The 21,377-nt window shown below is 52.8% G+C and overlaps 1 protein-coding gene across 1 annotated transcript in view; it reads left to right on the top strand.

Annotated features, from left to right (window-relative positions):
- Positions 1 to 21,377, top strand: part of LOC137167687 (uncharacterized) — a 51,095-nt gene that overhangs the window by 16,974 nt on the left and 12,744 nt on the right. The window contains exon 3 of the mRNA XM_067569934.1: positions 5,659 to 5,731. Coding sequence (XP_067426035.1) covers positions 5,659 to 5,731 — 73 coding nt within the window. The remainder of the gene's footprint in view (positions 1 to 5,658; positions 5,732 to 21,377) is intronic.

The raw sequence follows: 21,377 nt of genomic DNA, 5'->3' as shown, positions 1-21,377 counted from the left end.
CCACCGAATAGGGATGACCAAGATCCCATCCTGTTAATGCATATACAGCAGGAAGTCGGGAGTGAATGCACCACAAATTGCACATACAGGTATGAAGTGGTGCATGTCAGTTGTGCTGGTAATGGTGCCTGTTTCCAGGAGTGGAAGACATAGATAACACATGGCTTGAAAACATGGAACAACCAGGACCAAAACATCTGTACCAGGAGGCCCAATTACTTTGGTTCCTTTGACACCAGGAGACCCCAAAGCCATATGGACACATGCAGAATCATCCTTGAGTACTGTACAAGTCTTGGGTTTCTTCAATATCTCTACTGGTGATGGATGTTGCTACTTCACTGTTGGAAAAGCCTCCAGCAAGGAGGAGTGTGTGTTTGTGCTGGGTGTACTCCGATACTCTCAGGTGCATTTTGAACCACATATTCAAAGAGGAGCTTTGCAAGTGACTCTAAACTTTGGCATCCAGCAAGCAACCTTTTCCATGGAGGCCCAGGGCATCCATCGATCACCTGGTATTTCTGTGTAGCTCTGTCCTTCTGCAGTTTTCACAGTGAGGGTTGTCATAGCTGTCAGACTTCGATTACAGAATTATCGATGTCTAATCCTGTTCGGACGTACCTCAAGCACGCAGAAGCCAATTCAGCAAATGTGTGGACTCTGTCTCCAACCATCATTTGTATGACAGCCATGGCATCTCTGAATCGTGGTTTAATTTGTTGCAGGCCGTTAGCTCACCGATTCTTTCAGCTTGAGATTCCAGTGGATGCCCTAAGAACAGCTACCATTGAAACAGCATCTCTGCATCTTGCTAAGGACAGGGGTCTGCAAAAAATAATTTCTGGACTGATGGCTGCTGTGATTGTCCCTTCCTTCCCCAATAAAACACGATTTGTCTGGCATGCCAGCAAACGTTTTGGTACCCTCAGTTAAGAAATCTGGTGTGTTTTCACTGCTGCAGCAGCAGGCATCAACGTAGCAGCATCAGAGGGCGCTCTCTGGTCAACTGAATTAATCCACCTTCTGAAAAGGAATGAGGCTGCATCAACAGGCGGGCATCTCTCTTCAACACAGTGCCTTGAAGATGCTGCGCTACGTGAATGGGAGAACATCAATGGGAGATACGCAGGCTACATTACATAGCTTGCGTATCTCCTGTTGACCACCGCCGCTAGCGTAGACCAGCCCTGAGCTGAAGAAGTTACGTGTCCCCATCAGAATCAAGTGCACCGCTCTCAAATCTCCCCCTTGTTCTTCACCAGCATCTGCTATTTTCAGTACTGACTCCTGTGCATCTCATGTTGCAGGCAGTCCAGTAGATAGGCTGATAGGCAGCTCTGGGTGATTCAGGGTCAAATGGGTTTGTCATCATTGAGGACAGGGTTGGTAATATGCTCTTCAGCCCTCTTCAGGGCAGAGGCAAGGACTGGTTTCTGGACTTTGTCTTCACTACTTCTCATTAGGCTACTTGTTTTTCTCATAGCTTTTGCATATTCATAATAAGAAGCTGTGTATTGTCTTCTCCAATCCTGACCTGTGGGTAAGTGTTGCTGAATTAAAAAGCTAGTTTCTATAGTGTGTCAAAGGCAGAGGCAATTGCACATTAAAACCTTCTAGCAGGCAGACTAGATGCTTCATTTATAAATGGAAAAGCATTACAGTAGGAATTTGCATACATTTATACCTACCTGCTATGCTAGAGAAATTATGGGAGTGCAATCTATTGCTTCTCAGGCCATGTCTACACTAGCATTTACGCTGGCAAAACTTTTGTCGCTCCAGGGGTGTGAAAAAACCAACCCCTGGCGTGACATGAGTGGTGCTGGTATAAACGCTAATGTAGACCAGGCCTCAGTGGGAGATTGATCTGGTGAGCATGTTTCGACTGAAAATTGTACGAGTATTATAATCAGTTGTGAGATACTTTAATATGCATGTTAATGTGTTGCACAACTTAGCATGCGGCAAAAATAACAAATCTCAAACCAGCTTCATCTTTTTTTTAAAGAAACAACACTTGCCCATGCAAACCAATAAAAATCTTTGAATACATTTGTCACCAGGTAGCTTTGACCTAATAAACACCCCATGAAGCTGTTGAAATGAACAGTTTACAGTAACAACTGTAGTCGCGGTCACGTTGCGGTGTTTCGGGTGCTGTGTACAAGACCGTTGTTTTGCCCCACGTCCGGCACCACTTGACAGCTGTACTCCGTACCTCGTCTAAATGTCCATAACAAACTTACAAATGACAGCGGATGGGTGGGGGTGTAAGCAGGGTAGGTTAAACTCCACAACCCTGGCCTTGTGTGAGCATTGCTGCAGGCCAGCAGAGCTGGGAGTCGGCCATGGGATGCAGAGTGGGGCTTCTAGATGGTCCTGTGCCAAAGGCAGTGTTCGTCCTTCCCCTGTTGCTAGGGAAAGAGCGTCCAGCGCTTTGAAGAACAGGCACACTGTGGTGGCAAAGGCCTCCGTGATACAAGATCTGAAATGCCCTCTTGGCATAATCTCCCTAGACAGCCCTTGGTGGGAGGCGATCCTTACCCCCTGCCGCCTGCGCAAGGCCAGGAGCCGCCTGGAGCTGGAGCCTAAAGGGCAAGGCAGCTGGGTGGAGCTACCCAGCACTGGGTCTGGCCAGGCTGCACCGTGTCAGGGAATTCAACTTGACCCTGGGAGCCGCAGTAACTGCAAACGGTTTCACTCCTCCTGGGAGAGAGGTGTGCTAATATCTTCTGCCTGCAGGTGGCGGCAGGTACCTACATATTCTCATCCCAGCGGTGCTGATCTGTAGGTGGCTGGGCTAGGCGCCTTACTGTGTAAAGCTACGCAGACTTAGGTTCTCTGATCTCTGCAGCCAGAGGTGGCCGGGCAGCCACATCTGGGCATGGCTGGAGAACCGGGGGGGGGGAACCTCCAGGGAATGCATGAAAGCCTCGGGGTTAGTCCTGTTCTAGCAATGCCCGGGGTGAGGGAGAAGGCTGGGGCTGGCCCCTGCTTTATTCATTCAGCCCCCTCCCCCAGCCCTGCTCATATTCCCATCGTGAACCAGGCCTACAGCCACTGTGACCCTCAGCAGGGCTTGAACCCAGGACTTTCAGCCCCAACAGCCCAGGATTCCACCCCGGGAGCTAAAAGAGCCCCTCTAGCTGGGAGCATGGAGCAGGCGAATGCAGGCGGGGGGGGGGCCAGATGCTTTGCATTGTGATGGCAGAGCCCCTGCCTCTCTGCTGCGGGGTACCTGTGCTCTGTAGGTCGGTGGAGCCCTGGTCCTAGGCGTTGTGTCTGGGGTAGTAGGCTGCTGCCAGGTGGGTGGGAGCAGAGATCCTTTTGCAGATGCCCATCAGTCATTCTGGGGATTGCTGGGGGGGGGGGAGGTCTGCTGCCTCTCCTAGGGGGCAACTCTCAACCTTTCCCAGCCTGAGACCCCCTCCACTTCTTCAGCAACATGGGAGAGGCAGGCTGGGCAGAGCCCCTGGCACCTGTTCATGACTCTGCTGGAGGTCATGATCCCCAAGACAACCCCTGCTCCGAGGGCTCCCTCTTGGCTGGGGGGGGGGTGGGGGAGGCTGGAGCTTGTGCTGAGAATAAACAAACCAGCCTGGTTCCCAGCCTGTCTCAGCAGGAGTCCTCGGGGGCTGCGCTCTCCACCACGGCCTTCCCCTCTCTCGACATAGCACCTCAAACACGAGAGAAAAGGACTGCACGGGGGGGGAACAGGAGGTCCGTGACCTACCCCCAGCTGGCTGCAATGCCTCTAGCAACCAGGCTCCCCCCGGGGGCCGTCGTCAGTCCTTGAAGTTGCTTAGAAGATGGATTCCAAGGAGAGCCCCGAGACGAAGCTGCCTCTTTCTTTTCACAAGTTTCCTCGCGCCCCCCCCCGGGCTCAGGTGCTTGGCCATGTCAGGCAAGGGGCAGGATCTCTTCCGCCTGAGCCAAAGTGCTCACAGGTGCTTAGGCCAGTCCATTGTTCCTGCCTGCAGGCCCCTGCGGGCCGTGGAACCGCCGCTGTGTGTTTGTCTGCGTCTATTCAAGCCATGCGAGGCGCGCGGTTGGGGATAGGATGTAGCAGAGTTTCAGAGCTGTGCATATGCATGACATTGCAGGAAACACGCCCCCCACACAGTAATGTTCAGTAGGGCAGGAGCGTCCCAAAAACCCCTTATGTGGCAGACTTTGCATCAGACAAAACACAGTTACACTACAAGGGTGAACGTGACTGATGCACAAATCACACCAGAGGGGTGTACATGGGGTACGGTGTGTCACACCTGGTCCATGTGGAGGGTCACCTCCGCATTCCCCTCTCTCTGCTGGAAGACCTTAGCGAGATCTGTGGAGGACCTGACTCGTTGGGTTCCCTGCGGCTGCTGTGACCTGAGCTGCAGCACCCCGCCCAGCTCCGAGGGAGGGGGATGCTTGTTCTTAGACAAGCCTCAGCTTCTGCTGCCCTCCAGCTGGGAGCCACATGTAAGATGGGGGGGGGGGTTAACCCTTTATGCACAGCTTGCTGGGCTGTAAATTCAGCTCCCTTGAGAGCGCCAGTGCGAGCAGTGGATTGGAGCTGCTCACTCGCTAAGCTAAGGACGTCTCTGCCCTGAGGCCAGGTACAGATGAGGCGAGCACTGAGCGGAGCCCTCGCCTCCAGGCAGCTCCTGTGGTCAGGCCTGTTTTCACCACCGTGTTAATGAACCCCCCACTCCCCCCTCAGGAAGGGCTCCCGCTGGCACCGGCTCAGGTTCAGCTGTAGTGGCAGGAATACTCGGTGTCTCCCCCAGCGTAGACACAGCCTCGGTGTCTGTATCAAGGAGGGTCCAGAACAAAAGCCCGGGGGGGGAGAAGGGGAAAGGTAAGGGCCAAGTAAGATGCAAGGTGTCCAAAGAGGGGATGAGGAGGAGTAATGGGAAGGAAGGGGGAGGCTGCATGGTGCAGGACACCTGAGTTCTCACCCAGCTCAGCCACTGCCCTCCTGTGTGACTCTGGGCAAACCACATCCCCGCTCTGTGCCTCTCCTTCCCCTCCGCCCTTTGTCTGTCAGGTTGTGAGCTCCTCCAGGGCCCGTCTCGCAATGCCTAGGGCCATGGGGCCCTGATCCAGGCCCGAATTTAATAAGAAGGGAAATTGAGGGTGATTATCTGGGGCTTTTGGAATAATCCCCCGAGGGCAACAAGGTTGGCTCCCTTGTATAGATGGGGCCCACCAGCTGCTATCATTTCAAACACCATGTCAGCTGGTCCTGCTCAGAGCAGGTCTGATTAACACGGTCCCAGCCTCTGCAGGCCACCCTCACCCAGGGCAAAGAAGCAGAAATTGGGGGCAACAGCCCCGTTGTGTTGGAGAGAGGGGACTTGCCTCTGTGTCGTGTGGTAGAAAAGATTTAATCCAGAAAGGATCTAATCTCTGAGTGTGGGTTTACACTGTGCCCATCACCAGGGCACGTTGGCAGGTTTTTCACACTAACTGTGTACAAGGAACGTGGTCTGGTCCTGTTGCTGCCTGAAACAGGCCATGGGGGAGGAGGCCTGGCTAGAGATTCAGGCTCCATTTCAGCAAAACACTTAATCAAGTGCCTTATTGCTTTGCTGAATCAGGCCCTCTCGGGGGCCCAGAGAGAGCCCACCCCCCGCAGAGCTGATGTCGAACTTCTCTTTCTCTCTGCAGACCCCGCTAGGCGACCAATCAGCCACCAGTCCTGAAGGGAAGCAGCCGAAGGCTGGAAGATCAGTGCAGGAAGGTAGGACAATGAGAGACACCACCGGCTATTAACTGGTCACAGTTCCTGCCCGCCCTTCCCTGTTCTGCAGCAGTGCGTGGGGTCCATTCCTGGCATTTCCTGGGTCCAGCTGGGAGCTCTAAATCCCCATGGACAAATAACACGAGTCGATACATGTCACAGCAGGGATGTCTCCGGGGGGGCCGTGTGGATCACTTCAGGTGTGGTGGGGGGGCTTGCACACTGCATGGGGCGCCTGCTCTACGCCTCGCTCATTTGGGGGCTGTCAATCCCTTGCTTTTGGGAGCGTGATGAGGTTTGCATTCCTGGACAGGGTTTAGTGTATTGCTTTGAGCCTAATCAGCCCTGCCTGCCCCGCCTGTAGGGCATGTTAGGCTGGGAATGGTGGGCGTAAGAAGGGGAATGCTGCGCAGTATAGGGCTGGCTGGGAAGGAGCTCAGAGCCACAGACCTGTGGGGAGAGAAGCGGTACCTGGGACCTGCTGATGGTTTTAAGCTGAGCCATGGCCCAGGAGACAGAAGGAAGAGAGATGGATGAATAACCCCTGAGGGGCTGACCCTTAAGCCCAGTTTAGGGGCAAAGACTCCTTTGTTTAGTGACTTTGGTCTCTGCTACCCTAGAAGGGAATTGAACTTGTCCAGTGACTGGCCAGAAATCTGAGCTAGGTAAGCCACCAGAGTGGGCTGGGAACAGTGGGAGAAACTGAGGCAGGGAGCCTGCAGCAACGTGGCTCACCACTAGGAGGCGTCGACCTAGGCACAGGGGAGTCTTTCACAAGGTACAAGAAAACAGGCCTCTAGCGCATTGGGATGGGTCGATTGCTGCGAACGGTGGAGCAAGCGCATGCTGTGCACGGCGCTGCTTAAAACCCAAGTGGCGTTGGGCCTACACAGGCCCTCTGCACGTGGGGGATTTGGTTAACAGCACAGATCTGCGTGGGGTTGATTTTATTTTATTTCCATCTCATTGCTGGTGAAGGCCCTTCGCCCTGCCTGTGTACGATGACGGGCAGGGCTTGCACTAGCTCTCCCCAGCTAAGCCGCGCTGGGACTGGCCAGTACTTGGATGGGAGGCTTCTCCTTCCCAGCAAATACACTGTGAAGTGGCCTCACTTCTCCTGGGCGTTCGCCAGGCTGTGTGACTCTCTCGGCCGGCCTCATGATGTCTGAATCTTTCTATTCCTGGCTGACATAAAAGCCTGATCGAATCGCTAATGGCTCGTGCGAGCCCTTTATCCCAAGTGCTGCTCGGCAAAGAGTAATCTGCCCCTCGCTGACTCTGGGCTGGGCCGGCAGAGCAGGATTTATAATACGTGTGTGTCGCCTGGCAGCACCTGTCCCCTCGCCTGGCTAATCTGGTGTAATCCCTTTATAAAGACACTATAAACGTTGGGCTGCCTCCGGGGCTTTGTTTGCGTTTCAGTGTAATTAGGATTTCCGTCAAATGAATTGGGGGGTGGAGGGGAAACAGGGGGCGGGGTGGAGGGACTCCTTTGATGGCAGCTGCAGAGAGCAATCCTCTGGCCTTTGGGCGTGAGTGCTGGAGCCGGGAGAAGCCTTTGACTCTATGAGAGGGAGCAGCGGAGGAGGAGGGTCCTGTGCGTCCTCTCTAGAACGGCCCGTGGTGCGAGGCTGCAGCTCGGAGATGGGTTTGTTCCTGGTGAAAAGTGCCCAGCTGGTGCCCCGGAGAACGGAGCTCTCTCCATCCAGCCGGCATGGGCAGGGCCAGGGCCACCCACCTCCATTCCAGCAGGGTCCCTTATGACGATGGGTGGCCCTTTGGTCTGCTGGGCCTTCACTCCTTGGCCTGGCCGCTGAGGCTGGCAGCAGAGGTAGCAGCGATGCCCTCCAGGGTGTGTGAGCCGTGCATGCTCAGAGCCAGCCAGAGATCCCGGCGCTCCTGTCACAAAGATCCCTGCGCTGCACTGCCTGCCACTGGTGAGGACTGTGTGACCCAGCCCAGGTTAACAGTCACTGTGGGGCCCGGGGAGGGCGGGGAGGGGTGAAAGCAGGTGTATGCCAGTCAGTCAGCAGCGTCCTCCCCCTCACCTGCTACCTTGGGTGGAGCGGCTCACGTGGTTTGCTAAGGGAAACGCTGTTCCACAGAGACAGAAGCTAAAGGGAGCCAATGAGACTTCATCTCTCCTCTCCAGCGTCCCAAGGGCTGAGGCCTGGGCGGGTGGAGAATGCCCCACCTCAAAGGAGCGGGGAAAGCCGTGTGTGTGTGTGTGTGTGTGTGTGTGTGTGTGTGTGAGACCGTCACCATCACCCAAAGCCACCCAGGGCAGCAGATCCTCACTTCCAGGGACTATCTCCCGGCCCACTGGGCTGTCCTGACTCTCACCCTCCTGAAATTACCCTGTGTCGGCGTGAGCCTCCTGACGGCATCCCGCTGGGGCGGGGGAAAGGTCTCTCTCCGGCCGTGAGCCAGAGGGAGTCCTGGGCGACGGCACTGGCATCAGAAGCTGGCACCGAGCATCACTCAGGAGAGGGAAAGAGAGGCGGGGTGGGGCCGGGGGGCAGAGAAGGAAAATCCCAGGGCTCTTTCTAGTCAGGCCCATCTGATCCCCTCTGTCTACGTGCCTGGGTGCTCCCCTCCCCTCAATTTGAGGCCCTCTGTATTTCCTGGGGTCACTGCCCCCCGTTCCTCCTGCCCCGCCCTAAAGCTCCAAGTCCCCTTTGCAGGACGCCTGCCTCGATGCAGCAACTCCCCTCCGCGGGCCCTGATCTGGGAGCTGCTCCTTTCTCCTGCCCCGCTCCCCCTGCCCCAGGGCTGCTGCCCCCCAGGGGATCCTGAAACACAGTGGGGTGTCTCACGTGGCAGTACGGAGGGGCACCACAAGGGGGCACTAAACCAACCCACCGCTCATCCTTGCCCGGCCTGGCCCTGGATGTACCATCAGCGTTTCCATGTCACTTGGGCTCGTTTCTCTGCTCCCCGAGTGCATGGGGGCTATTGAATCGAGTGCCCATCACGGCGGTCACCAGGTGCTGAGTGAAGAGACACCCGCCCCACCCGTTCCCAGTCTGGCCCATCTCTGCTGCTGCATCTCTGGCAGGGCTGGTTTTTAAGGTGGGCAGCCAAGCGGGCCAGGGGAAGATGCCAGGCCTCCCTGTATTCTTCCTGAGTGAGAAAGTGCTGGGGAAAGTGGTGCATTTTCCACCAGCTCCATCCGCTCCTGGCAGGCTGCATTAGAGATGGAGGAGGCTGGCGCTGGAGTAGCGAGAGGGAAGTTGGGAGCAGAGCCAGGTCTGTGAGGCTGGGGTGGGTACAACAAGCCTGCTGAAAATCACTTCCCAACACAGTCTCCAGGCCAGTGGCCCCTGTGCACGAAGGTGCCTGGTCCAAGCCATGGGACATGCAGATCCTCGCACGGTAGGACTTCCTCTTCCTGATCCTGACGCACCAGAACAACGCAGCTGGGAGCGAAGCCAGCGGGAAGCCCAGGAGAGGGGACTGGTGGCCGACTGGAGGGCATAGTCAGGTGCCCAAACGTTCCTTTTCATATCACTTCTAAATCCAGCTCAGCCAAGTGAGACGTCCCCTCCACAGCACACGAGAGAGGGGCTCCCTGCTCCCCGCCTCCGGGAAAGTGCGTGGCTGCAGCAAGGGGAAACGCTTTCTCCCGTTGCTGAAACAGTTGCTGGCCGGTGGTGAATAGCTGTATATCTAGTCAGAGCGCTCGGCGTGTCTGCTCGGCGGCTCGCTTTCAGAGCGGCATTGTAGGTGCTGGAGATGGAACAAACCCTGTTATAGCATCCAGCCCTTCTCTCCTGAGCCAGCATAGTGCTCGTCCTGCCAATCTAATGATCCAATCAATGGGGATCCCACCAGGTCCCATAGCCTGATACAGGCCACACGCAGGATGTGTCTCCTGATATTCAGCCCATCACTCCCTGTTATAACCCGTTGTGCTACCCTGAGCAATTCCTCTCCTACTCTGGTGTTTGCAGCCTTCAGATGTTTGTTGATTATGTATCCGTTGCGCTTTACTCAACCAGGCGAGACGTATTTAACGCTTTCACTCTTGCCGAGTGAGCGAGGCGGGAGTTATGAGTAAAGTCCCTTCATAGGAGCCAGGAAAGGTTTTTCTTCTCTCTGATTTCTACTATAGCAGCATTTAGAGGTCCCCAGCTCGGATCAGTTCCCATTGTGCGGGGTGCTGTAGAAAGAGGCATATCATAAGAGGCAGTCCCTTCCCCAAAGAGCAATGTAGACAAGACAAAGGCTGGGGTAAAGTTCTGTTTTGTTCTCAGGTCTACCACTGACACCTGTGTAACCTAGGACAAGTCACTTAATAGCTCCATGCAACAGGTTCCCAATCTGCAGAGAATCCCGCCCACCTGTGTTGTGGGGCGAAGTGGTTCCCTTCCTCGGAAAATGCTGCAGAAGTTCAAAGTCTGGTGAACTGCCTTGTTTTTTTGCACTGCTCTCTGCCGCTGGGCAGCCGCTCAGCTTGTGTCATAGGCCTTATATTGCTAATGGAGATTCTGTAGCTGATGAGGCCTGTGCTTGTGGTGGATGTGGGTCTGAGTTCTGTCCCTGCGCGAGCCGGGAAGTTCCAGGAGGCCTGGGTGTGCGGTATGACGAGTGCTGAGAAGCCGGAGCTGGCAGTGGCTTTGTTACAGTATCATCGGTCCTTCCAGCCCCAAGCGGTCACTGTTGCTCATCTCCAATTTGTTTCTGACCGTCTGGTGATGCGGTGCCCAGAACCCATTGTCGCTGAGTTAGTATCACCTACCCAGTAATGTGACTGGTGCAAGGTTCGCTTTATGCTAACCTCCCTGGCATAACCCGCTGGCTCCTCCAGGGAGAGCTGAAAGGCCCCTTCTGCTGTGGAACCCGCAGGAGGCGACTGGGATTTATTTAACATGGATTATGCTGCAAAATAATAGCCAGATGGAGGCTGCGGTTTAACACAACATCTGTGGAGCTTACACTGCATTGATTTCATGTCCGAGGTTATGGGATGGGGAAAGGCGTTTCCACTGGAAAAGGAGGATTCCCTTTCCCTGTCTTCTCTCCTCTCCAGCTGATATTCCAGCCCAGCTGATCTTCATTCTCTGTTTTTGGAGAGAGAAGGACTAAATCTCTGATTAACCCCCGCTTGGCTCCGGGTTTCCCAGGTCTTTAAACAGTGAAAGGATCCGTCTAAGCAGAGCGAGTGCTTTCCAGACTGAAGTGCAGCACTTAAGGCTTCTGATAAAGCTGGTGGTGAAACTCTCACACTGATTTCCATGGGAGCAGGCCCGGGCTTTGAGGGCATGTTGACTGACATAGTGGCTGCAAGGGGCATAAGTGGCTCCGTTTGTTTGTATAATAGCTGCACCAGCCCCTCGCGTTCCCTGCCCGGGAGGAGACAGTAACCGTTGGACCTATGATGGCAGAGGCACTGACAAGGGAGCTTTTGAGCGGTGAAACCACACAGAATCGCCCAGAGCAACACGAGTGCGACCACAGCCTGGAGACTCTTCATGGACTTTAAGACCATGATGATCTAGTCGGATCCTTTGCGTAATGCAGTCCAGAGACCTCGGCGAGTCTATATTGAGCACATCACAGAGCTGGGTAGTGGCTGTAACCAGGCGGGCGTGTGGGTGTCCTTGTGGGAGGTGTGACGTTGTTCCGATTGGAGCTCCCCAAGAGATCCATGCTAAGGCAGACGTGATCTCCCCAGGAGCGAGTGGCAGAGAAGTAATTGCTACACCTTCCTACATGGTCCAGCATCTCCACTTCTGCTGTGCCAGCTGGGGCAGAAGGAGGCGTGGCTATGACCCTGCCTTAGTCCCGCCTGCCCTGGGAAAGCCAGCGCTCGCCCCAAGCAGGGAGCTGGGGAAGGGCTGGGCGGGGGGTTGACGATCCACGACGCAGATGAGCACATGGGGAGGAGGTGTCTTGAATCCTCTTCTGCATCTTTGCACGCCCACCCCGAATTAGGATGATTTAGCGCGCCTTTGGGGCGGGGACCGTGTGCACGTACAGTGTCTAGACCACAGGGGTCCTGTCCTGACTGGGACCTCTGGGAGCTTCTGCAGGACATATTAACAATAGGCCGTCAGCGCCCAGTGAATTGCCTGGCAGCTACTACGAAGAGAGTGCGGGCTACTGTAACACGAAGCCGACATGCACACCACAGGAGGCGATCTCTGCCTTTGCAACTAGCTACACGCTTACGAGAATTATGCCTCCAGTGTGTGGTTTTTGCATTCCTCTAGTGCCTCATCCTAAAGCACTTCTCCGCATACATGTACCACACAGTGAAGTGCAGTCACCTCTGCGGTGGAGGATACACAGAAGAGACAAATCGTGTGGTATCGTTAACATCCGCACGGAAAAGCCAGGACCTAGACTTTTCAGGTGTCTGTGGAGCGGCCTGCACCGGGTACGCCCTGGAACTCGGTGCATTGCTCGAAATGGCCTGGGCATAAATGTTTGCAATGCGCTTGGAAGACAGACAAAGCTACAGTACTATTACCTATGAAGGGCTCAGTCAATCCAGACAGGACTCATTGCGTCCAAGAGTCTGGGTGATGTAGGCCTTGCACTGGGACCACAGAGCCATTCCTTTCCGGGTCTGACCCAGAACCTTGCATCTGAACACACCCAGAAGTGGGCCGAGATTCATTTAAGTGGAGCTATCTATACCTCTGAACTCCTGCTCTGTGGAATTAGTTTTTCAGAGAGGCGGTGGTCCTTTACACGGCAGAGACATTGCATGTGAATGGCAGATCCAGAGCCTCTTTCGGCATCTACTACCAATGCGGGACAAGAGGCTTGGCAATGCATCAGAGCTGTCTTTGGGCTTTGGTGCGTGAATGTCAAATGACTGGGGTTCTCGAGAAATATCATGTGCCGGCTGATCATACCCCAGGGGTGGAGGAAAGTAGGCTCCAGGCTGGCCGGCCGCATGCTTGTTTTGAGCGGTTCCTTGTTTCTCTTCAACAGCCATCCTATCTTTGGTTGTGATCTTGCACACTATGCAGAAACAAGCCTGGTCAGTATTTGGATGGGAGACATCCAGGGAAAAAACCCCAGTGCTGCAGGAAGCCATGTGGGTGGTTCTAGGAGCCACTTTTCCCTGTGAGTCAACAACGAGCTGATGCCCTAGAGTGGTATTTAGGGGGATGTTGTGCCGAGACCTAAAACTAACATCTTGACCACTGGTGGCCATGCCGATCCCCTGGGGCTCTTCGCAGAAGCAGGCGTATTACTCTGAGCCAGCTTCACACTCAGGCACTTTCATTCTGTTCATCTAAAATTCCTCTTGTGGCGTCGGCTGGCAAAGCTGCACACCTGCCGTAACGACGCAATCTTATTGCTCGCAGCCTTGTTCTTCCTCACCCCTTCGCCCCCCTGCTGTTTGTTACTCCCATCTGTTGCATTATGTCTGTAATTCGATTGTAAACTCTTAGACTCAGTGACCGTATCGCCATGTGTCTTCTCTGCAGTGTCTGGCATGCCGCTGGGTGCTGTTCTTCTCTTCCCTTTGTAACGCCGATGGTACAGAATGGCTGCACGGTCCCTCTCCGGCAGCCGCTGCATTGCTGTGAGTATAGTGATTCCTATACCCAGAGAACAGCGGTTTGTGACGCACTTCCTTCAGGATGAAAGCCATCAGAGAAATAAACTCTGCAGGTCTATAACCTCTTCTGTGCCCGGATCTCAGTGCGCTTTGCAAACACACATGAGTTCAGTGTTCAGAACCTCCTGGGTGGCTGCGTTTATCCTCTCTCTTGCAGGTTACAAACATCACTTCTTTGTGTGCGCAGCAAGGAGGTCAGTGGTAGATCCACGGGCGGATTGCCTTTCAGAAATGTGCAGCACCAACAAGGCAGCCTCTTCTCTCAGGCAGATCCAGTCCAGCTAATGAGTCTAGGTTCCCTTCTTTCAAGCCATGCCATATTATCCTGCACTGTGCACAGCAAGCGGATTAAATTCTGCACCAACTTCAAAACTGATTTTTCCAAAAGCCATAAGACTGTTACAGTAAACTGACATCATTTCCTCATCTGAGCTGGCGAGCTGCCTGGTCTGACAATGCCAGGCCCAGCATAGAGAGGGAGTTGCAAATCCTTTTTTCTGGAAGGGAATGCGCTAGTCGCTTGTATGTCAAGGATCCTCTCTCTGCTGCCTCCGCTTTTTAACTCCAAGGATCCCAGAGCTTGGGCTCCAGCCTGAGCCCAGAAGTCTACACAGCAATGAAACAGCCCCACATACCCGAGCCCCACAAACCCAAGTCGGCTGGCCAGGGCCAGTTGTGGGTTTTTCTTTGCTGTGTACACAGATCTTCTTTGAGGTCTGGGAAACATAGGTGCTAAGAATGTCACAGCTAAAGACAAGCTCAAACAGATCGTTTAGCATAAGTATTTTGGAGTGGTGTGTAGTGGTCAGAGGGCTATAGATGGCGAGACCCCAGGGGTGGTGTTTTGTTCCTTGCGTTTGCTCAGGAAGTAGATGTCACTATTAAGTTTTTCTTCATGTTGTGGAGTTTCCATTTCAGATGGCGAAATTTGGTATCTTTGTTGATTATTCTATATCTGACCTATCAGTCCTGCTCCTCACTGTCAAAAAAATGAGCCTGGGAGCTTAAATTCAAACTTTGCTAGACACTAAAAAGCGTGGTCTTAATAAAGACACTGGATTTACAACAATCTGTTACCCACGAACCCCTATTGTTGTCCTATGACTAAAGGTGTGTTAACAGGCCACTTCACCTTGAATGGTCCTTTAGAATATGTGCTAACTACTTATACTAATCCGTCTGTTTGATCTTGTATTTAGCTGTGACACCCTTTCTCAGATCTGAAGAAGAGCTCCGTGTAGCTGGAGAGCTTGTCTCTCTCACCAACTGAAATTGGCCCAGTAAAAGACATTAATTACCTCATCAACCTTGTTTCTGTGTTAGTTGTATTTACTTGCAGTATAGTATTCAACCACTAGATGGCTCTGTGTGCTTTATAGAGCTCCAGGCAAGGTGTGGTAACTGGTAAATAAGAAAGGCTAAAGTGGAACTCAAGCTGAGTGGAAGCTCATTTGTGCCTATAGCTAGTAGCGGTTTTCTCTAATGAATGTTTCCTGTTTAAGGAGGACAATGATTCCATCTATTATGACACCATCAGGGGCAGTGACTGAGATTTCATGGGAATCTGGTTCTTAGCATCACTTTTTTTTTCTTTGTTTCAGGGTAGAGTTCCTTCACTTCCCTTTGTAGAACCCTGAGACTCTCTCTTGTCCCCTTATCACATCTCAAACTGCAGCTACTCCCCTTCCTCCCAAAGGGGACTGGTTGAGGCGCCATTTGGAGAACATTCGTGCTATTTTTCAATCTGCTGAGTGATGTGAGGTGGTCCCTCTTCCCATGGGGGACGTTGAGAGATTTGGGAACAAGACACTAGAACAAGGAGCCGAACCTGGCTCTTCAGCCTGGCAGTGCAAATCTTACCACCAGACAGTTGGGCCAGTCCCAGACACTGGAGAGCGTTCAGAGAAGAACCAAGAGAACGATTAAAAGACTGGAAAACTGGCAATACAATGAGAGGCTTTCGGAGCTCAGTCTGTTTAGCTTGTCAGAGAGAAAGTTAAGGGGTGATTTGATCAGTCTGCAAGTACCTACATGGAAGATAAAAATTTGGTAATAGGGCTCTTCAGTTAAGCAGAGAAAGACACTATGAGATCCAAGAGCTGGGAAGCTGAAGCTAGACAAACTCCGACTGGAAATAAGGTGTACAATGTTGACAGAGAAGGTAATTAACCTTTGGAACAATTTACCAAGGGTTGTGACAAATGCTCCTTTACTGGACATTGTTAAATCAAGATTGGATAGCTTTCGAAAAGATCTGCTCTGGTTCAAATAGGAACTAATTCAGGGGAGTTCTAGGTCTTGTGTTATACAGGAGGTCCCACTAGATGATCACAACGGTCCCTTATAATTCAGGGTACCCTGCTGCTTCCTCTCACAATTTCCTGGATCATTTGCATGGTCTTTTCCAACTAACATTGATACGTTGTTCACAATCTTAGGAGCTTTCACCTGAAATCTGAAAATTCTTACAAAATACATCTCCTCGTCCCAGTAAACAGGCAGGCAGTAGGGTAGCTTGAGTACTGGGCACCGTGTGCCGGCTTCTTATTGCAGAGTTAGCCTGTGTCCCCTTTATTAGTATAGAGTTACTTGTGAGCACACAGTTGAATGCACTGTTTGCTATTGGAGGGTCACTTGTGAGTTGTTGGCACAGATTACTCCATAAAGCAATTGCTTTCAGTGCTGGTTTTTAGTCTCTGTCTCCCCCGATGGTATACCAATGTCCTACGTCTGTGTATGGCTTGCTGTCACTGGTGTTTCTAGGAACAGCGAGAGCACAGAGCAACCACAGCATAAGGAACTGAAGATGCCTTGCTGATATCTGACAAATACTGGCCTGGAGGTGAACATTTACATGGAGCTTGATATTTATGCCTCTGGCTGGAACTCTTCTCGACACTTGATCGATATGGATGAAGGAAGAAGTACTTGAGAGCAAAGAAATAATAAGGGAACTTGTTAGCAGTGAGCAGCAGCTTCCTGCATTCCCTACCCTAGGAACAGGACCACAGAATGAAGCAGTCCAGGGGAATAACATTTCAGGAGAGACCATTTTGGAGAATTAAATCTGCAGGTGAAGGGAGAATTAAAATCAACATGTGGAGAAGGTGGCTGGGGAATCCCAGCAGACATCACCCCAAAGCACACTCCAGAACCTCTGAAAAGGAATACTCTGAATAAGCAGTGGCCACTGTGGTTTCAGGAGTGGCTGGTCAAGAAATGAATGGTCAGATACCTCAACTGCAAGTGGAAAAGGCAGAGGCAACCAAGGCAGGTCTGTGTCAGTAACAAGGTGCAGGGAATAGATAAGGGCCTGGAAAAAAATTAGAGGGGCTCTAACAGGTATATTGGGGGAAGGAAAGCTCAATGGAAATTAGGCCCGTGAATGAATTGGGAGTGAGAATTTAATGACGACTCTAAAATGACTGAAATTGTTAGCATCTGGTATTTTTAAAAAGTGAGTCAAAGACTAGAATAAAGCAGTTTAGGAAGTTAGGAAGAAGGGTAGATCTCATAGAAATAGCTATTAATTTGAATCAAGGGTCTGATTGCCTTGGAACAAATCTTTAGCCACCTGGGAACATTAGCATTGTCAGCACCTGAGTCAGTCTAGCCCGGTGCTGAGCGTCCCTGCTGCAAGATCTGACCTGTGTGTTCACTGGTTCTGTACTCGCCCGGGTCTGGCTGGGGCCAGAGCTGCTGGTTCTTTGTGCTGAGATACTTTAGGATTCTTTCCCCCTCAGTTATGTCAGTTGCAGGAGAACTTGCCTGTTGTTTAAGGGAATGGCGGAAGACATGGGAGGTCTGTTAGCATCTGAGAGAGATTTAACCCCACTAAAAGGCTGGGGTAGCTGTACGGTGTAAATGTACGCTCCCCTGTCCTCCACTCTGCACATCACAACAGTGCTAGAACTTGGATTCTCCTCTCCCAAAGCGCAGATTCCCTCCCTTCCCCATTTGAGGAAAAGGAGATTCTCCTTTAGTTGTTATCAGTCTAGTGACTTTGACACACAGTAAAGCAGTTCTATTTGCTGTCCCCTAGAGGGCTGTGCTACACCAAGAAGTTGGCTTCACTAGAGCGGTTCCTTGCCGGTTTAGAAGGGACATGAGTCTGTTCAGGATCAGTGGTGATTCTTCTAACAGTCTCCTGTCAATTGTGGTTTCGCAATATCCCCTGTTGTGGGTTCTGTGTTGGCTGGAAGCCAATCAACATGGGAAAGCTTTAAAAGAACAGAAAATTAACACTCCAATAAGAGAAATCAATCTGCAGGCTTAAAAATTCAAAGATCCGCCTGCATATCAAACAGAAGTGTAGTTGAATGTACTTTCTATATTTTTCTGTAGAAAAAATAGTGTAGCTTTCTATATTTACCTGTAAGCAATAATACGTTATTTAGACGCTGGGAATGGGCGACGGGATGGATCACGTGATGATGACCTGTTCTGTTCATTCCCGCTGAAGCACCTGCCATTGGCCGCTGTCAGAAGACAGGAGACTGGGCTAGATGGACCATTGGTCTGAGCCAGTATGGCCGTTCTTATGTTCACATGATGGATATTAAAAATCGCTTGTGTGGCAACGTAAAGGCAGGGCATTTCACAAAGAGAGGCCAAAAAGTGACTAGTGGTTGTGCATGCCCAATCTGAGACGTCTCAAGCTAATTTTCAGAAGGTGGGTGCTCAGCGCCTTCCAGAAATCATGCCTGTTTTTAAGGTGCCCGGGGACTCATTCGTCACTCTTGAAAAGGCCAAACTCTGTGGCACTCAATCAAGCAAAACTCCCCAAAACCTTACAGCTGAAATAAGGGGTTCTCAGACTTTGTAACAGGGCAGACCTTCTCTTACTAGAGATGGCCTTGTGTGGACACTTTGCATCCTGTTCCCCGTTGCCTGCCCGTCCCATTCACAACCATCCCCTGCCTTCTCATTCACAATCTCCTAACTTCCCAGTGGCCACTGCAGCAGTTGCTCACGTGGCAGGCTGACATTAGGACACCTGTGTATTTTGTGCTTTATTAATGTGATGTAGCAGCCGGAAATGAGGAGGTGCCAACGTCATGTGACCAGCCCATTCTCCGCACAGCACTCTGCAGCCCTCAGCTTGGGGGAGCACGGATCTAACTAATAATGCATTGTAAAGTGGCACGTGCCTTTTCTGCCCATTTGTCGGTGATGCTGCTGCCCAGGAAAGAAGCTCCAGAGGCAGGCGAGAGGCAGCTACGCCCTGGAGAGGGGCAGTGGGAAGGGCAGGCTTTGTGATGCTAGAACTGGGTTTAGATTTCAGAACAGGCTTGTGCACGCAGTGGCTCCCTCGCCTTAGCTCCCCTGCTTACTGAACTGTGCTGAGACGCTGCCGGTGTGTTCCAGGCCTGGCCCTCTCTGCTCTGAAAAGCTCTGAGCGTGAGCCCTGAGGGAAGGCAGAAGGGGGGGTAACCTTGTGACTTCCTGGCTTCTGGTCAATGAGTTTCTTCCAGGGAGTGCGGACGTGATGGGTGAGGAATAGGCATCTGACATGCAGGGCCCGGAACAGAGGCTGCTGCTGTTCCTGGTGACTCATTGTGGTTTCCCTGTGAGACGCCTCAGTGAGAAGATGACAGGTTGTTGGGGAGCTAATTAGCAGGGAGCCACGGTGAGCTACCCCTGGCGGGGGCCTGGGCTGAGATGATTGCCCCGTAGGCTGCAGAACGGGACTATAAACCCTGAGCCATAGTTAAAACGAGGGAGAAGCAAAAAGCCCGAGTGTGGCTTTGCCTGCCGCAATGAACGCTGTGTTATGTGCTGGGCCGTTCGCTGTCTCTCTCCACCTGCGGCCTTGCTTGCGCCGTGCTGCTGGAAAGGGCTCTCGTGGCCGGGGACTGAGTTCTAATCCTGTTCCTGCTGCTGCGTGGCCGAGCCTCTCTGCCTCCGTTTCAGGACACGCCCCAGGCTACCTGACGGACATGCTGCGAGTGCAGATCAGCGTGGGGAGGGAAGGATGGGGGATAAGGTTCCGCAGTGTAACTGCAAGATCAAAGCCCCAATGCAGGCCTCGCTGATTTCCTCTTTGAGCTGGGGGGGGTCTCACTTCCCTGCACTGGGCCTCAGCTTCCCCATGCAAACGAGGGAGATGACACCGCTCTGCTCTCCCAAAGGGGCTGTGAAGTTTAGCTCATTAATATTTGCGAAGAGCTTTGAGCTGGTTGGAAAGTCCAGTGTAAGGGTAAAGTATTATTACCCCTCCTCCCACAACTGCCTCCTAGGACTGCATGGGTCAGATGTGCGGAATGGGGGATTTCACCGCCAGGTCACCTGTTCAAGCCCCCCACTACTGACCCTTGGCTGGCTCCTGGGAAGTGAGTTGGTGAGTCTAATTCCTCTGGGGCAGGGGTCCCCCTCAGAGACCTAGCGACTGAAGCTGGTGCTCTCAGGCGAGAGGGGTAGGACTGAACAGGCCAGGGGATAGAAACGGAGCGACCCTCTCTGACCTAGAGGGCTCCCTGCGGGTCAAGGGGAGACACGTTGCTGGAGGAGTGGGGAAGTTAAGGTTGCCCTGCCCATGTCTGGTAGGTGCCAGTTCTGTAGCTAGAGAACCTCAAGCCCCAGGGCTTTCATTTGGGAACCTAGTTTCCTCTACTGGGAACCCCAGACTTTGGCTGACTCACGTGACTGCTCTCCCGTATCGAGTCTAGGTGCCGGGGGTGAGATGCTAAAGGAGCGTGTGGGGCAAGCCAGCCGGGGACAGCTTGAGGCAGGGTATGAGGCTGTGGCGAGAATGCAAGACGTGCTGGCTTCCCCACCCAGGTGTGCCAGGCACAGGGAAATCTTGGCTCACTCCGGCTCTTTCCACATCCCGTTGTCCTGGCAGCAACTTGTTCTTCGGCTTCTTGGGAATGCTGGCCGCCGTCCCGTGGCAGATGATGAGCCAGCAGAGGGGGAGCTGTCTGGTGGGAGTAGGGTGACCAGATAGCAAGTGTGAAAAATCGGGATGGGGTAACAGGCGTCCATATAAGAAAAAGCCCTGTCTATTGGGACTGTCCCTATCAAATTGGGACATCTGGTCACCCTAGTTGGGAGGAAGCATTGCCTGTTGGTTAGAGCAGGTGACTTCAAGCGGGATGTTCTGGATTCTATTCCTGACTCCCCTGCTGGTCTTTGGGAAATCTCTGAATGCCCCTATGTGCCTCAGTTTCCCATCTATCTATCATTCTACTTACCTCCCAGAGCTGGGAGCAGGTGAGGCCTCGTTTAATGTTCGTAAAGTGTGTTGAGATGCTGGGATGGGCCCAGCCAGCGGGAGCCCTGGGAGGCCTGTCTCGTGAAGCCCAACCCACCTGCTGGTTAAGCTGTTGGGTTTTCTGCTCTGGCTGCAGCATGGAGAATCTGAGTTCTGCTAGTGAGGTGCCCTGGATTAAACGCATGCTGAAGGGAAAGCCTGCTCTGGATGTGGGCAGAATAGTGTCCCTGATAACCTGTTATCGCCCGTCGTGGTAATGGGGCACAGGACGGGTCATGTGATGCAGGAAATAATGAAACTATAAGGAGTGGGACAATCAGCAGGGGAGAATTTGACTCCCAGAGTAGGGGAGCGTGACCACCTCCTCTCTCAGAAGTGACACTGCTGGGATTGAGGATACATTGGCCTGCAGGTCAGGACTTGCGATGTGTGGTCTTGCACCAGGAGCACGAGACCCCTGCTGGGTTTAAGGGCCACGGATCCGAAGTCTGACAGCCCAGGGCCAGAAATGAATGCTTGATATCCCTGCAAAACTGCCCTTCCTGGCTTTCCAGTAGTGCGAGTCATTCACTGCCAGCTCCGGCAGGGCAGAGCAGATCAGGTCTGAACACGGACTCCTGCTGATTGCCGCTACTCCCCACGTCAGTTGCGTTCTGATTTTAGCAGCTGTTGTCTCAGCAGGCTCTTCTGGAGCTTGGAGTTCCAGCTTAGAAAACGGCATCCGACCTTAATCTCTGCCTGTCCTGAGCTATCTGCTGCCAACTCCACTGGGAAGTGGAAGTGGGGAGGGGTTTGGGAGGCAAACTAGTCGTGGGATCTGTAAAGTCTAATAGCCCAAGACCTGCCGTGGG

This window comes from Emydura macquarii, unplaced genomic scaffold (assembly GCF_026122565.2).
Source record: "Emydura macquarii macquarii isolate MOO-44397 ecotype Brisbane River unplaced genomic scaffold, CSIRO-AGI_Emac_v2 contig_2960, whole genome shotgun sequence".
NCBI classification, from domain to species: domain Eukaryota; kingdom Metazoa; phylum Chordata; order Testudines; family Chelidae; genus Emydura; species Emydura macquarii.
This window is presented reverse-complemented; position numbering and strand designations above follow the sequence as displayed.